Here is a 16691-nt window from a genome sequence, read left to right as displayed (position 1 = left end):
CTTCGAAGTAACTTTTCTTCTGTTGAGTCTTATCTCTTGCAAAGTTCACCAGATCTACTTGCTCTTTGTAAGACTAATTTGAGTTCAGCTGTCTCATCTTGCAATCTTAGAGTTGATGGTTATCTTCCTTTAATTAGTATAGACTCCTATAGTCACCTGCTTGGCCTGGGCAATTACATTCGTAAGAATTCACCAATTTGTCATGAAACTAGATTTGAATCCACAGACTATTCTTTCATGTGCTTTCGTTTAGCACCACTTCACTCTATTGCTTTTCTATTTGTTCTATATCGCTATCCTTCACCTCAAGACTGCACTCTTTTTGATGTTATTTCTGACCTTATTGACCAAGCCCTCTCTCTTTATCCATCAGCTAATATAGTTGTTGTCGGTGACTTTAATGCTCACCACTCTGAATGGCTTGGCTCTAGTGTCAGTGATTTTGCAGGCATTAAAGCCCACAACTTTTGCCTTTCTCAATCCCTAACTCAAATAGTCAACTTTCCAACTCGCTTTCCTGACAACCCGAATCATTTACCTTCTTTACTTGACTTATGTCTTGTTTCTGATCCTAGTCAGTGCTCAGTTTCTCCACATTCACCCTTAGGTGCTTCTGATCACAGTTTGATCTCTTTAAAACTAATATCTCATTCTTCTTCATCACCTGAATCCCCCTATTATTGAACCTCGTACAACTACAGTAAAGGGGACAGGGATTCTTTCCGTGATTTTCTTTGTGATGGCCCTTGCGTAGAAATCTTTTGTCTTCCTGTCGACAAATGTGCTTCTTACATAACTTCGTAGATTCAGGCTGGCATCGAATCTTTTGTTCCCTCTCGACAATTCTAGGTCAAGCCTCACTCTCCTTCATGGTTTTTCTCACACTGTGCTGCTGCGATTGCCAATCGAAACCGTTACTTCCATATTTATCAGCAAAACAATTCTCCAGAAAACAGACATCTGTTTATTACTGCTAGAAACAATTGTAAAAAGGTTTTGTCTAACGCCAAAACCCGCTATTCTCAGGTCATGAAATCTCGTATCTCATCTCAAAAATTAGGCTCTCGTGACTTCTGGAGAATCTTTAATAATATCAATAATAAGGGCAAATCTATAATTCCACCACTCTTATATGGTTCAGACTTTGTCACCTCACCTAAAGACAAAGCCAAATTGTTTGCTAAAAACTTTTCATCAATATCATCTCTTGATTCCACTAGTTGCGTTCTACCTGATATTGCCAACAAACAGGTTGATCCATTGCTTAACATTCATATCACTCCAGCATCTGTATCTAAAGTGATCTCCTGCCTAGACTCTTCTACAGCTTGTGGCGCAGACAACATACCTGTTATTGTCTTGCAGAAGTGTTCTCCGGAGCTGTTGTCTATACTCTAAAACTATTCAACAAGTGCTTATCAGAGTCTTGCTTTCCAGCCAGCTGGAAAGCGGCATCTGTTATCCCTATCTTCAAAAATTCTGGAGAGCGATCTGATTCGTCTAACTACCGTCCCATAAGTCTTCTTCTTATCATAAGCAAGGTTTTTGAATCTTTAATTAAGAAACACTTAATTTCTCATCTTGAATCTAAAACTTACTTTCTGACCATCAATATGGATTTCGATCTTCTCGCTTCGATCTTCTCGTTTCGATCTTCTCGTTTCCATCTTCTTGTACAGCTGATTTGCTAACAGTAATAACTGACAGGTTTTATCGTGCATTAGATAAAGGTGGAGAGGTTAAGGCTATCGCTCTTCACATTTCAAAAGTTTTTGATAAAGTTTGGCATGCTGGTCTTCTCCATAAACTTTCTTCTTATGGTGTATAACTTTCTTCTTATGGTGATCATTGAATCCTTCCTTTCCAATCGTAGCATAAAAGTTGTCCTCGATGGACAGCACTCTTCTTCTTATTCTGTAACTTCAGGGGTTCCTCAAGGTTCTATCTTTGGCTCTATACTCTTTTTAATTTACATTAACAATCTTCCAGATATTCTCACATCTAAGGTGGCATTGTTTGCTGATGATACTACCATTTATTCTTGCGGTGATAAGAAACCAACACCCTCTGATTGCTTGGAGGGGGCATTTGAGCTTGAAAAGGATCTCACTTCTGCTACAGTATGGGGCTCACAGTGGCTGGTGAACTTTAGTTCTGATAAAACTCAATTTTTTTCAGCCAATCGTCATGGCAATAATTTAGATCTTCCTATATTTATGAACGGTGATGTACTCGATGAGTCATCTACTCTTCATCTTCTAGGATTAACTCTTACTTCCAATCTTTTTTGGAAACCGTATATCAAATCAGTTGCAAAATTAGCATCTGCTAAGGTTGCATCTCTTTATCGAGCTCGTCTCTTTTTTACTTCAGATTTTATTGTCCATCTCTATAAATCTCAAATCCAACCTTGTATGGAATACTGTTGCCATATCTGGGGCGGTTCTTCTAATGATGCCCTTTCTCTTTTAGACAAGGTGCAAAAACCCATTGTAAACATAGTTGGACCTGCTCTTGCAGCCGACCTCCAACCATTGTCACATCGTCGTAATGTTGCTTCTCTTTCTCTTTTCAACAAATACTATAATGGGCACTGCTCTAAAGAGCTAGCGTTTCTTGTGCCATCTACTAAAATTTATTCTCGTGTTACTCGTCATTCAATTAAGTATCATCCTTTTTCTGTGACTGTTCCTAAGTGCTCCAAAAACGCTTATTCGCCTAGTTTTTTTCCTCGAACATCAGCTCTTTGGAATTTGCTTCCTTCATCTTGCTTTCCTGATTCATATAATTTGCAATCCTTTAAGTCGTCCGTCAACCATTATCTTGCTCTACAATCTTCATTTTTTTTCTTTCAGTAATTTCCAACTCTAATTGTGGTTGCTTGCAGCCAAATCCAAGATATTAACTAAAATTGAATTTATGATGAACGTGGAAAAACTAACTGATGAAATCAAACAAAGACTTTTTGAAAAAAAAATCATTTCAGTCTTGACTACATCAATAGTTCTAGTTATTTTTAGTTCTACTACAGCAAGACACATTGATAGTTTTAATTATACTTTAAAACATATTTATTCCAGAAAGAAGAAATTGTGAAGACAATATTGCTTAAAGAGCTATTTATGCAGAAAGAATTTTGAACATTTTGTCTTCTATGAATGATACCAAAATATTCTTTATTAAAGAAGTAAGCTTCAGTCCTTCAATGGGAATTAGAAGAGGACAATCTTTAGTTGGAAAGAGGGCCATGCAAGCAGTGACCAATATATGGTCAAGAAATATTTCCATCTGTTGTGCAATGAACTAAAATGAAATTTCAGTTTATTGCATTTTGCACAAACAAGAGCATTTAATACAGAAAGTTGTTTATATTTTATTTGTCTAGTATTAGCACAATTGAATTGGTGAAAAGGAGAACAGTATTAGTCCAATATTTTCATTTTGAGATAATTAATAATTAAGTTTTAAACAGTTATAGATCTACTTTATGACAAAAAATAATTAAAGAAAGATGGACTAGTATTATTTTTGTAGTACATAGAGAGATCGACTTAAGATAAATGAAATTATGAAAAAAAGTGCAAATAACAAAAAATGGACATTGTTATATTAGTATATGTATTATTATATTAGTTAGTTAGTACATTTAGCCTATAGCGTATTATTATATTAGTACATTAGTGTTAATGAAATTGTGAGAACTATTTAATTTTAGAAAATGTTTGCTTTCCTAAGGCTGCTGTTATTCAAGATGGACATTCTTTGATGTTTTTACCTCTATGTTTTCTCTATTTAAATTCTATTGAAAATATGTTTCCTGAATGGAAACAACCTATTAGAAGATGTTCATCTAAAACTGAAGAGGAACTACTTGAAAATTATCAAAAAAATTACAAACTGCAATAATTATTTTTTGCGATTGCTTGAGTTTATGATTCAAATTTATGTGTTATGATTTGAGTTTATGTGTTTAATTGAGTAATTGTCTAATAAAAAATAACAAATACAATTTTTGTATTTGTTATTTTTTATATGGCAATTTTTTGCAATTATATTAACTTGATAACTTTTTTCTAAACTTTATTTTGCATACAAACTAGATATTTATATTATCTTAATGAATTTAGAAAGAATCTAACTATTTTATTTTATTTTAATTAAAGTATTTTTAGCGCCATTGAAATTGAATGCAACACAGTTGAAATAAAATGGTGTGGAAGTTAAATGCAACATTGTCAAAATGTACTGATACAATGTCGAAACTAAATGAAACAATGTCAAAATTAGGTGGAAAACCCTATAAATGCTGTTATATTGCATAATAAAAAGTATTGCATAATAAGTTGTTATGAATTGAAATAAAAAAAGAATTTAAAGAATTTAAAAGCCAAAATATTTTTCAAAAATTATAAAAAACAAAATCAATAAATAGTGATTTTAAAATTTTTAGGCAGAAAAAAATTTAATGTTTGAATTAATAACTTAAAGAATTTTGTAACATATCCTATAAAATAAGTTATAAAAAAACCCATACTTTAATCTGTTTCTCAAGATGTTGTCGTTCTTCACTACTTCGATCACCATTTATTCTTGTTAAATGACGCTCTAATTGTTGTAAATGAAAATCCTGCAAAAAAGTAAAACAATAAATATTTAAAACGTTAAACAAAAATTATTAATATGTTTTATTTATGCATGGATATATAATTTATTTTGCTAAAGCAGCATCACTTTTAATATATATATATATATATATATATATATATATATATATATATATATATATATATATATATATATATATATATATATATATATATATATATATATCAGAAGTAAGAAAAAATAAGATCTTGCTGACCTAAAACTGTTTAGGTTTTTAGTATATAAATGACTTTTTTCATAACAAAACATGTTAAGAAATAGTATTAAAAAATCATGTGTTTGATATTTTTCAAGTAATAATAACTTAACTACAAGTTAATAAGTTTTACTTTGATTTTGTCTTCTTTGTTTTTAATACATACCAACTTATTTAAAGATAATCAAGTAAGTATCATACATTTAGTATCATTACATAGTTATCATTCAGGTCATGCTTTAAAAATTTAGAAAATATTTTGCAAAAAAAACCCCAAAATTTATTTCCTTTATATTTGTCTTTATATAGCTTTAAAATAATGGCTTCCTCAATTAGTTTTTTAAAAAAATTCTTATTTTTTGTTTGGGAATGACTAAAAAAGTTAAAAAATAAATACACTGCAAAAATATATATTTAAATTTGTATTTACAAAAAACTTTTTGGAAATCCAAAAAAAAAAAAAGGTGAAAGAAATATCCAGATATATTCTAGATTCCGGATATATCCAGAAAAAGATAATCTCTGATTACAATTTAGCTAAAACAATATGTATCATAATTTATATGAAAGAATATGTATATCATCATATATATATATAAATGTACATTTATAAACATTACAATCTGAAACCTTATTATAAAACAAACAGAAACTACATTTGAACAAAGACCCAATGTTCTGATTTTATCAAGAATAATATCAAAAAACAAAAAAAGTACTAAATATAAAATATAAAGTAGCATTTAGAATTAAAAAAGAATTTTAATAAACATAAAAAAAATTTAACTTGATTATGAACAATCTCTTGCTGCTTTAATGAATCCATATCTAGTTTGTTGAGTTTACTACTTAAATTTCTACTTGCAGCTTTGGCACCTTGTATATCAGCATTCAAGTTTGCTTCCATTTGAGTAAGTTGATATAACTCTTGCGTTTTCTTAAACTAGAAGAATCAAAATAAATTATTAATTATATATATATATATATATATATATATATATATATATATATATATATATATATATATATATATATATATATATATATATATATATATATATATATATACAACCCGTAGATGTTGTCCGAAAGTTTTTTCCATATTTTGTTGACAAAAAGTAAAAATTAAAATGCAAGACCAGAATTATTTTTTTTTATTAATTGATAGACTGCCTGCCCCAACCAAACTCTCAGTCGATGTAGCAACACTCCCTTGCGGGTCAGGCTATTTGTCAGTCGATGTAGCAGCACTCCCTTGCGAGTCAGGCTATAAGATAGTCGATGTAGCAACATTCCGCGCATGATTTACAGTAAAAAAAAATAAAAATAAAAACATTTTATTAAAAAAATAAAAAATAAAAACATTTTATTAAAAAAAATAAAAATAAAAACATTGTTTATATTGTTAAAAACATTCAGAATGTTTTTAAAACATTCTGGTCAATTAAATTTGCATTTTTGTGGTTTTTTTAAAAAACGATTTATTTGTAAATAAATTAATGGTTTTTACTTTCGTCCAACACGCAAATGTTGGACGAAAGTCAAAAGTAATTAAAAGTGACGCATGTGTTGGCGTAAGAATCACTTTTTTCCTTCCGCTCTTCCCAAAGACAACAAACTATAGATCTATATATATATATATATAGCGTAAAAAACAAAAAATCGAAGGTAGGCGGTCAATTTGACCAGCTAACTCATCCAATTGATCGTCAATTCAAATTGGGTTGAAGACAGCAATTCTTATCATATCAGGCAGTTGTGTTCATTTTGTGCTCTGTTTGTATATATATATATATATATATATATATATATATATATATATATATATATATATATATATATATATATATATATATATATATATATACATATATAAATTTTATGTATATATAATTTAAATTTATCAACAGATTTTAAAACTCATTCAAAAATATTGTAAATTATAAAAGTTATGGCCATGCAAAATTTAAGACCCCCTTGTTGGAAAATTTGCATGGTCATAACTTTTGTAATTTACGATATTTGTCTACAAAATTTAAAATCAAGATAAATTTAAATTTTGTTTAAGAAGTTGAAAATTTTACTACATCAGTGTTCTCATGTTTAAGAAGGTAGGGGGAGGGGCAAACATCTTTAGGCTTTTTTGATTCCAGGCCTTCGCTATCCCAATTTTTGTAATATATATAAATATATATATATATATAAATATATATATATATATATATATATATATATATATATATATATATATATATATATATTCCTATAATTTACGGCTTAGAAAACATGTATGCGGTAAAAAATGGATCTTCGCTTGTCTCTGTTATTAAAGCTGACAAAATTAGGGTTAGATTATGTCAAAACGCATTAATTTAATAGCGGGAAGTAATTAAATTTAAGAAACCACAAAAAATGCAAACTAAAAGACTAGAATGTTTTTAAAAACATTCTGAATGTTTTTATTTTTATTTTTTTAACTGTAAAACATATGCAGAGTGTTGCTATTTTTACTGAAGCCTTCAGTAGCAGGCTATTTCAGTGTGATGTCACAGTGCTTATCTCAGAGTTGTTACCAATGCTAAAAATGGCGAGGCCAAGGTCAAGACCAACGCCAAAAGTTTCAAGGCTAAAGACAAGGTCAAGGCTAAGAGTTTCAAAACCAAGGCTAAGGCCAAGAGTTTTAAGGTCAAAACCGAGAACAAGAGTTTCAAGGCCAAGGCCTATGCAAACATTTTTAAAGCTAAAGACTTAAACTTTGGCCTTAGGTTAAGGTCAATTAATAAAACTGCAGGTAGTAAATGCTGTGACAATAAAGCCACATGTTGTGATATGAGACTAAGGTTATGGGCTGAATTCGAATAAGTCAATAAGAAAATATATTTGGAGATATATATGAAAGCCAAATACAAAAATACATAAAAATAAAGAATTAAAACTTTTAATTCTTTATTTTTATGCACTTATTTTATTATTTTATGCTTTATTTTTATGTACTTTTGTGCTTAATGCTAATAACTAATAGTAACATCTTTTAAAAATAGGTTGATATTAGTTGTTAGCAATAAGCATTAATTAGCACTATATAGCTTATAAGTCTTTATTAAATTTAAGATAATTCAAAGTTTAAAGCAACAAATTAGACATATGAGCTCTATGAGCACATCGTCAATCCACTCTGACAAAAGGTATGCTCGACAGGAGCTGACGCTGCAGGGACACAGAAATATTTGTCAAATATAGATTTCTAATTTTTGAATATTGTTTCATTGTGTACAGTTTTTTAACGAAAACTCTTTTTGATTAAAATCTAGTGATTTATTCAATCAAGACAGCTTGTCAAAACTATCTTGTTTGTAAAACATTATTTTTTTTAGTATTTGAAAAAAATAATTTTTTCTATTTTTTTAGGTAAAGGGCTTTTGAATCTGAGGTGTAACACTATTTTTAGTAGATATCAAAATGGTTTCTGGTGTTGTTCTTGAGCAAATCTTTGATAGCTTGGTGACCGTACTATCAAAGAAAGATAATTAAACTATTAAACTAAAGGACTATAAAAGAAAGATAACTAAACTATTGCTTATTGGTTAAAAGTTAGATTTTATAAATAAAATTATTAAAAACATTTTATAGAAAAATACAATTTAAATATAATAAAAACAAACTTAATTCAAAAAACCTTTAAAATTCTGTTTTTAATTTTAAGAAAAATTCATGTGTTTAAATCTTTTTTTAAATTTTGAAATGTTCTAACTAATAAAAAACGTTAAAACAAATTATCTGACTTTATATATAGATGTAATTAATTCCCATTAACCAATCATGTTATTGATTATTGCTTTAAAAAGCCTAGTCAAAAGCAGCAATTTAAACTGTGACATAAAACATAAAATTAAGTTCTAAAGCTTCCAAGTAAACAAAAATAACTCTTGTAATCATAATCAACTGTAGTAAAATTATTAAAATGCAAACATGAAAGAAAGTTTGGAAATTATATAGAAAAGGTGGAAGGCCAAAAAAATCAGAGCCAAGGCTTTAAATTTTGGCCATAAGGCAAGGCCAAGACAAAGACAAAGACCAAGACCAAGGCCGAGGCCAAGGACTAACAACTCTAGCTTATCTAAACACGCATTTATAGTTGTGTGTATATAAATATATTTGGCTACTCGTCAGTCGATGTATGTACTGAAGCCCCCAGCAGCAGGCTAATTCAGTATGATGTCACACTGCTCACCTAAATCAGCAGTATAAGATATATATATATATATATATATATGCATGTATGTATGTATGTATTTATGTATGTATGTATGTATGTATGCATGCATGTATGTATATATTTATATATATATATATATATATATATATATATATATATATATATATATATATATATATATATATATATATATATATATATTAGGATGTGTCATTTTTCAACAATTTTTTCAAATTAAATCCTAACCATCTAGGTTAGTTGACCGGTTGGATAAAAATGATTTTACGCTGAAAAATTTTTAAAACCCATTTTTAATTGTGTTTACATTAATTTGTTAGCTTGACTCTTTTCACTCTGCCTCTGATATGAGGCTGCATTAAAAAGTTTTAAAGCAATTAGAAAAAAATTCAATAAATATTATGTTTTCTTAGAAACTATTACTTCAAAAATGGGCAATGTTGAAAAAATAATAATAACAAAAAAGACAATGCAGCAGAATTAGCTTGAAACATCTTTAATCTTTAAAAGATTAAATGACGAAATGTAAAATGACACTTGGTTCAAAGGATTTAGCATATTGCCGGAAAGATGAAAAAGATAGAAGAAAGAAGATTGCAATATTTAACATCTATTGAGCCACAAGAGGATCAAACTGAGAAAACTGAGCTTTTATCATCAGAACAAAGTGAGGTCTCTTCCTGTCAGGATTCTGACTATTCAGCAGACAAAATTAAATCAGGTACTAGTGCTTCAACAGTGTTACCATTAAAAATTTGCGAAAGAAGTTGCAATTACAGGTGTTTCTAAAAATATTTCATCTAGAAATATGATGCACATGCTCTCTGACATAGTAGTTACTTCAGGGACAGTTTGACAGTTTTCTCGATTTCTGAATCCACCATCAGATGTGCAAAAAAGAAAGCATTAAGTAGTGCAGGTAAATATTGAGAAGATATAATAAAAGCAGCAAAGCAAATTTCCAATAATCACACACTTTGATGGAAAAAATTTGGCAGGATATTACCAAAAGTACAAAACAAAAAAGAGATCGGTTTGCTGTCCTTGTAAATATCGATGGTGATTTAAAGCTCCTTGGCATTCCACCAATGGAACACGGTACTGAACAATCTCATCATAATACTTTAGTAAAAATTTTGGATAAAAATATAAGCTAAGAACTTATATAAAGAATCTGCGCTTTGACACAACTGCAGCTAATACAGGAAAATATTCTGGCACAAACATTAAGTTCTGTCAAACACAGGGTTAAATTATAGTACAGCTTGCATGTCGAAGACATGTTTACTAGCTTCACTGTAAACATTTTGGGGAAAAAGTTCACATTGGTAAAACTTATGCTCCTGAAAATCTGATGCTCAAAGTTTTCCAAGTTAATTGGAACGCAACAAAGGAAACTATGGGTAAACCAAAATTCAAAAAGTTTAACGAAGCTGCAGTTAAAGGAATGTATCTAGAAAAACAGATTGAAGAAACTGTTCAATTTTGTAAATATGCACTTCCAAGAGGTGATTATAAAGAACTATTAGAACTTACACTCACCTAATTACGTCCAGATGTAAGCTTTAATGTTTATGCTCCGTTATCAATTTTACATGCATGTTTTATGGCAAAGCCTATATATTATCTTAAAATTCAGTTTTAAGTAATCAGTTGCCCTACCAATTGACAGCTAGTTGACAAAATGAAGTCACCTACCTTGTCACAATTGGTTGGTAGGAACTCAAGACGATGATAAACCTTGGCTGAACTGTCTTTCATCTTTTTAAGACCTTCTTGACAATTTAAAACTTTCATTGAATTTGTTTGCTGAATATATATAGTTAACAACCACTCTGAATGGGCAATTATGCTTGTGAAAGAGTTTTTTAATTTTGTTCACAATGAAGAGGGCAGGCAAGATATAATGCTGACTGTTCAGCAAAGTAAAGATCAATTTAAATAACTAACATTTAGTTTGCAATGACATTTGGTCTGTAAAATTTTAGGTATTTTTTCCCTGTAAAGTTTGAAAATATTAGTAATAGGTTTCTGCCCATGATTAAAACCCTCTTTAGTTTGGGCCATAATAGTTTTGGCTATAAAAACCATTCTTTGAATCAAACTGTCTCAAAAATATTTAATCGCTGACCAACCATTTGAAAGGTCTGGAATTCAGACGAAGCTGAAACATGGCAGTGAGCAGATATGACAAGACGTATATACCCATGGGGGACTTTGGAGGAGTAAACTATTTGAAAGGTTAACAATTGGCATAATTGTTAGTTTTTGGTGTAAATATTTTTATTATTTAAAAACTAAAGAGGGGAAGTTTAAACCAGTCCCAAATTATAGCCCCCAGACTATAACCTAATGCCCTGCAGATTTAGGAGCCTCAAACCTTTTAAAAGCTTTACTTTTGTAAGATTTTATTTTGCAAATTAGATGCGAAAAATGCCCACCTGCTCAAGAATATCCCCAGACTCTAAAAGTCTTGGTTTAAACAAATACAGTATTTTATATAAGCATGAAAAATTCAGAACTTTTTTTTAAATATCTTTATCTGCATGTAGTATCAGTGACCTAGCTACCACAAGGTTAATGTAAGCAAAATTTATGGCCCCTCGAGCAACTGGCCCCAGGGTTTAGGAGGTTTAGGAGCCCCAAGATATATTTAAATTTAGTAATATTATTTATAAACCTATAAATTACCCATTTAGTAGGTTTGTAAACAACAAGTCTTACCTAAAATGAATTTAATTGAAAATAATTGCTTTACCCTAACCCTAACTACAAAGGTTATTTTATCGAAAACCATACTTCAACACTGACACTAACATTTAGGGTCACAGTTTAAATAAAATTTCATTTTAAATAATATCATATTAAATCTTTTTTTAAATCTCATTTAAAAATAATTTTAAAAAATGCTGCAGAAAAAGGGACACACCCTCTTCCAACGAGTTGGTTTGTGTGTTGATAGTGTATATTGTAAAGCGGTAAAATATAACTTTTATTTTTAATACTAGATTAAATAAAGATAATAATGAATCATTTTTAATAAAAGGGCCTGTTAAACCATAACATTATGGCCAAAAAAATTTAACAATTAAATTCCAGGATATTTCCAGGACAATCCAGGACTGTTTGTCACATTTTTCAAGACATTTAATCCTGGTTAATTAATATTGTCAAAACTTTTATTTATTTTTTTCTAATTTTTTTAATGATAAAATATTGTGTATATATTAGTGTTGTTACCACTTTAAAATAACTGACTGTCAATTAAATTGATTAATATACTTTCTAAAATTGACCCAAATCAATTTAGTTTAAATTTGAATAAAGCATATTAAATCATTTAAAAATTAAATTTTAATAAAAATACTTTCCATTTTCAGGCCATTTTTATTTTTTTAAATCTTTTCTTTTGAATGAAATAAAACAATATGAAAGTATTTATGTAAATTACAAGCAAAAAGTAAGTAATCAAAACTAACAAAATGGAAAAACAAAAATTTAATTTTGAAAATTAAAAAAATTTTTAATTAGATATAAAAATTACAATCATATAATGAATTAAAAAAACCATTATGAATAGGGCACAGGTAAAAACAGAAACTCTGAAATTTTTACCCTATAAAATGGTAACAAAAAAAAATAATAAAGATTTTTTTCTGTTTTAAGTTCTAATTACATCTAGATAGTATACTAAAGCTCAAGATGATGGCAATTTTAGTAAATGTCATCAATGATATTTTATGCAAGGTGAAGAGTCAAAAAATATTCTTTGTAACAGCAATACTCAAATATTTATGTTTTGAATAAATATTAATTTTTAGTTTAACTCAAGCATCTCTAGCATTCTTTATAAAATAAAATACTTATAAAGATTAAAGACCTTTTAAATAAATAATAAATCATAGAAAATTCTCTCTTGTTGTTAAAAATTAAATTAAAACTATTATTACAAATTTTTTATAAAAAAAATAATTTAACTCCAATATTAAGAGTAATTTTTTAATTTTATGTTAAAAAATAACAATTTCATAATATTTTTGAAAAAAATGTAATTTTCCAGAACATTCAAAGACACTAGTAAAAATCCAGGACATTCCAGGACTGTGGCTACCATTCAACACCTCCACATCCATCTTAAGTCAAAGATAAACTTTTCAAATTTAGAGGTGGTCTAAAAGCAAACTACAACAGCATCTTGCATATGAAAACTATAATTTTCATTTAAAAAAAACACTCTTTTATGAATTAATTTTGCATTTATTGCAAGTAAAGATAGCGTATATATATATATATATATATATATATATATATATATATATATATATATATATATATATATATATATATATATATATGTATGTATGTATCAACCGCCATCTTTACTTGCAATAAATGCAAAATTGATTCATAAAAGAGTGTTTTTATAAAATAAAAATCATAGTTTTCATATGCAAGATGCTGTTGTAGTTTGCTTTTAGACTACCTCTAAATCTGAAAAGTTTATCTTTGACTTAAGATGGATGTGGAGATGTTGAATGGTAGCCACAGTCCTGGAATGTCCTGGATTTTTACAAGTGTCTTTGAATGTTCTGGAAAATTACATTTTTTCAAAAATATTATGAAATTGTTATTTTTTTAAATAAAACTAAAAAATTACTTTTAATATTGGATTTAAATTATTTTTTTATAAAAAATTTATAATAATAGTTTTAATTTAATTTTTAACAACTTGAAAGAATTTTCTATGATTTATTATTTATTTAAAAGGTCTTTAATCTTTATATATTTATATAACGCTCATCTAAGAAATGTACAGATTTTCTAATTTAAAGAAATAATCTAATTTAAATACAATTAATAAAAAAACTTATTACAAAAAAGTTTAAGTGACATAATACTGATATAACTTTTAAAACTAAAATTTTTTTTTATCTATTTAAAAAATTAAATTTATAAATAAATAATGCTTGCCTATACCCAAATTATTACCAATGTATGTACTAAGAATATATATATATATATATATATATATATATATATATATATATATATATATATATATATATATATTCATTCAGTACATAGACTATTTGATAATTCTTTTAAGAGTTAAGCAACGCATTAAGTAAAGTTAAGTAAAGTACTAAATTATATTACTTGTATATCATGAAGCTGAGAGAGCTCTTTTTCAATATCTTTATTTAATATTTCTTCTTTTGTCAAACAGGATTTAAGCATTTGGGTTCTTTCTTCTGCAGTTAATTGCATGTTTTGTGCTGATTTATACTGCTCATGAACCTCCTGACTTTTAGTTTGAGATTGCTTAAACCTTTGAAAATAAAAATATGAAAAAGAATTTATGAATAGAATTTATCATAATTAATCAAATATAATCATGAGATTATTATGAAATATATCATTAGATAATTATTGAATTGGCAGTAGTCAACATTTTTTATTGATATATAAAGTCAAAATTAAATTCGTATTTGTGTGAGCTTTAATTTTTTTTAAATTTATAATTTTTTAGTCTATTACTGCATTAAAAGAAATATAAAGGAATCAAGTGTCTGTTTTAAATATTAATGCTAAACTTTGAACTTTAAGAACAGATTCTAAAAAGTCCGGATAAAAGACATAAGAGGATATAAAAAAGCCTTTTGATACCAAAATCTTTATACACAACTGCTTATCTATATTCATTTTTAAATTAAATTTTATTATTGCAAGAATATCTATTGTTGCAAGAAATCAATGTAAAAAGGTGCTATCTGATGCTAAACTCTGATATTCCCAGTTTACTAAATCTTATAACTTATCTCAAAAGTTAGGCTCTAAAGACTTGCGGAAAATCTTCAACAACACCATTAACAAAGATATGTCTTACATTCTATCACTAATTCATAAGACTGATCTTATTACTTCTTCCAAAGATAAGAATGAACTAATTGCAAAAAACTTTCCTTTTAATTCGACTTTTTAATCATAAAATTTAAGAGTCGAGTTATAAGATGAAAGCAAGAGTATGACCATAAGTCATACTATTCTTTCCATTTCAGTTAAGCAGGTCAGATTGTTAGACATTCAAATCACTCCAGCGTCTGTTGCTAAAGTCATATCTCAATTAAATTCTTCTACAGCTTGTGGCCCAGACAACTCTCAACTCTCTATAAACTATTTAATAAGTGCTTAACTGAATCTTATTTTTCTGCTAGCTGGAAAATGAAATCTGTGGTTCTAATTTTTAAAAAATCTGAAGAGAACTTTGATCCCTCTAAGTACTGTCTGATCAGTACCTTCTTTTTGTTATTAGCAAAGTTTTTGAGTCTTTAATCCACAAATTTCTAACATCCCATCTTCTTGGATTATTGTTCACTACTGACTTCTCATGGAAACCATATATACAATCAATTGCTGAGTTAGCACCTGTTAAGGTTGCTTTGTTTTTACCAAGCTTGTCATTTTTTTTTCCTGATTCCATTCTCTACCTCTACAAATCTCTTATTCGTCCCTGTATTAAATACTGTTGTCACATTTGGTTCTTCTAATGATGCTCTTTCTCCTCTAGACAAGGCCCAAAAATGAATTGTAAACGTAGTTGGAACTGCTCTATTTCCCAAGCTTGACCCTCTCTCCCATCCTTGTAAAGTTGCATTTCTTTCTCTTTTCAACAAATACTATAATGAACACTGCTCAAAGGAGCTATCATCTCTAGTTCCATCAACCAAAACTCATTCTTGCTTGACTTTTCATTCAGCAAAGTCACACCCTGCATCTGTCCCTGATTGTTGTTAAAACTTTCATTTGTCTAGTTTTTTCCTGTACTTCATCCCTTTGGAATTCTCCCCCGACTTCATGTTTTCCAGACCCATACAACCTACAACTTTTCAAGTCTTGTCAACCATTTTCTTGCTCTTTAACTTTTTTCTTTACTTTCTAGTAACTCCAAACTTAATAGTGGTTGCTTGCAGCTTTGTTGGGAGTGAATCAGAATAAAATTAAAAAAAAGGAAATTTTTCAAAGTTTTGAAAATTTTAATATTCAGGTAATGAAATGAAATTCTTAAAGTTATTAGTTTTTTTGAAGGCACCTTTCATCGTAATTATCTTTCATGAAGGCATCTTTCATAATAATTGATCATTTAAGACTAAAAATCAAATAAAAAAATAAAACTCAAATAACAAATATTTTATAATAACCTTACTTCTCTTTATTAGCAAAAATTTCTTTTTTTAGTTCCATTTCAGCTTTGCGTGCATTGTTAACATCTCTTCCAATTTTATCAACAGAATACTTCAGAGTTTCAAGCTAACAACAAAATTAAAAAACAGCCTAACTTAAACATTTCATTCAAAAGTAAAATAAAAATAATAAAGCATAAAATAAAAATAATAAAGCATAAAACAAAATCATATTACAAAATCACATTTTACCAACATACATTGGTAATCTACAATGATATACATTGTATGTATAATAAAAATTTAACAATACTTATTAATATTAGTAAAGCATTGAATTCATAAATTTTTAATGTATACTCAGCAAAATTTCGATAGTTCTGTTTAGTTATTGCAGATTTTATGCCGAGTGTAT

General features: G+C 28.2%; 1 protein-coding gene across 2 annotated transcripts in view; it reads right to left on the bottom strand.

Annotated features, from left to right (window-relative positions):
• LOC100198230 (coiled-coil domain-containing protein 39) overlaps window positions 1–16691 on the bottom strand; it is a 91058-nt gene that overhangs the window by 19027 nt on the left and 55340 nt on the right. For both annotated transcript variants that reach the window (XM_065788139.1, XM_065788140.1), the window contains exons 10-13: window positions 16300–16403; window positions 14253–14424; window positions 5649–5804; window positions 4535–4627 (exon numbers count right to left, since the gene is read on the bottom strand). In XM_065788139.1, coding sequence (XP_065644211.1) covers window positions 4535–4627; window positions 5649–5804; window positions 14253–14424; window positions 16300–16403 — 525 coding nt within the window. The remainder of the gene's footprint in view (window positions 1–4534; window positions 4628–5648; window positions 5805–14252; window positions 14425–16299; window positions 16404–16691) is intronic.

This window comes from Hydra vulgaris, chromosome 01 (genome assembly GCF_038396675.1).
Source record: "Hydra vulgaris chromosome 01, alternate assembly HydraT2T_AEP".
Classification (NCBI taxonomy): domain Eukaryota; kingdom Metazoa; phylum Cnidaria; class Hydrozoa; order Anthoathecata; family Hydridae; genus Hydra; species Hydra vulgaris.
The sequence above is the reverse complement of the archived record's forward strand: the minus strand, read 5'-3'. Positions and strand labels throughout refer to the sequence as shown.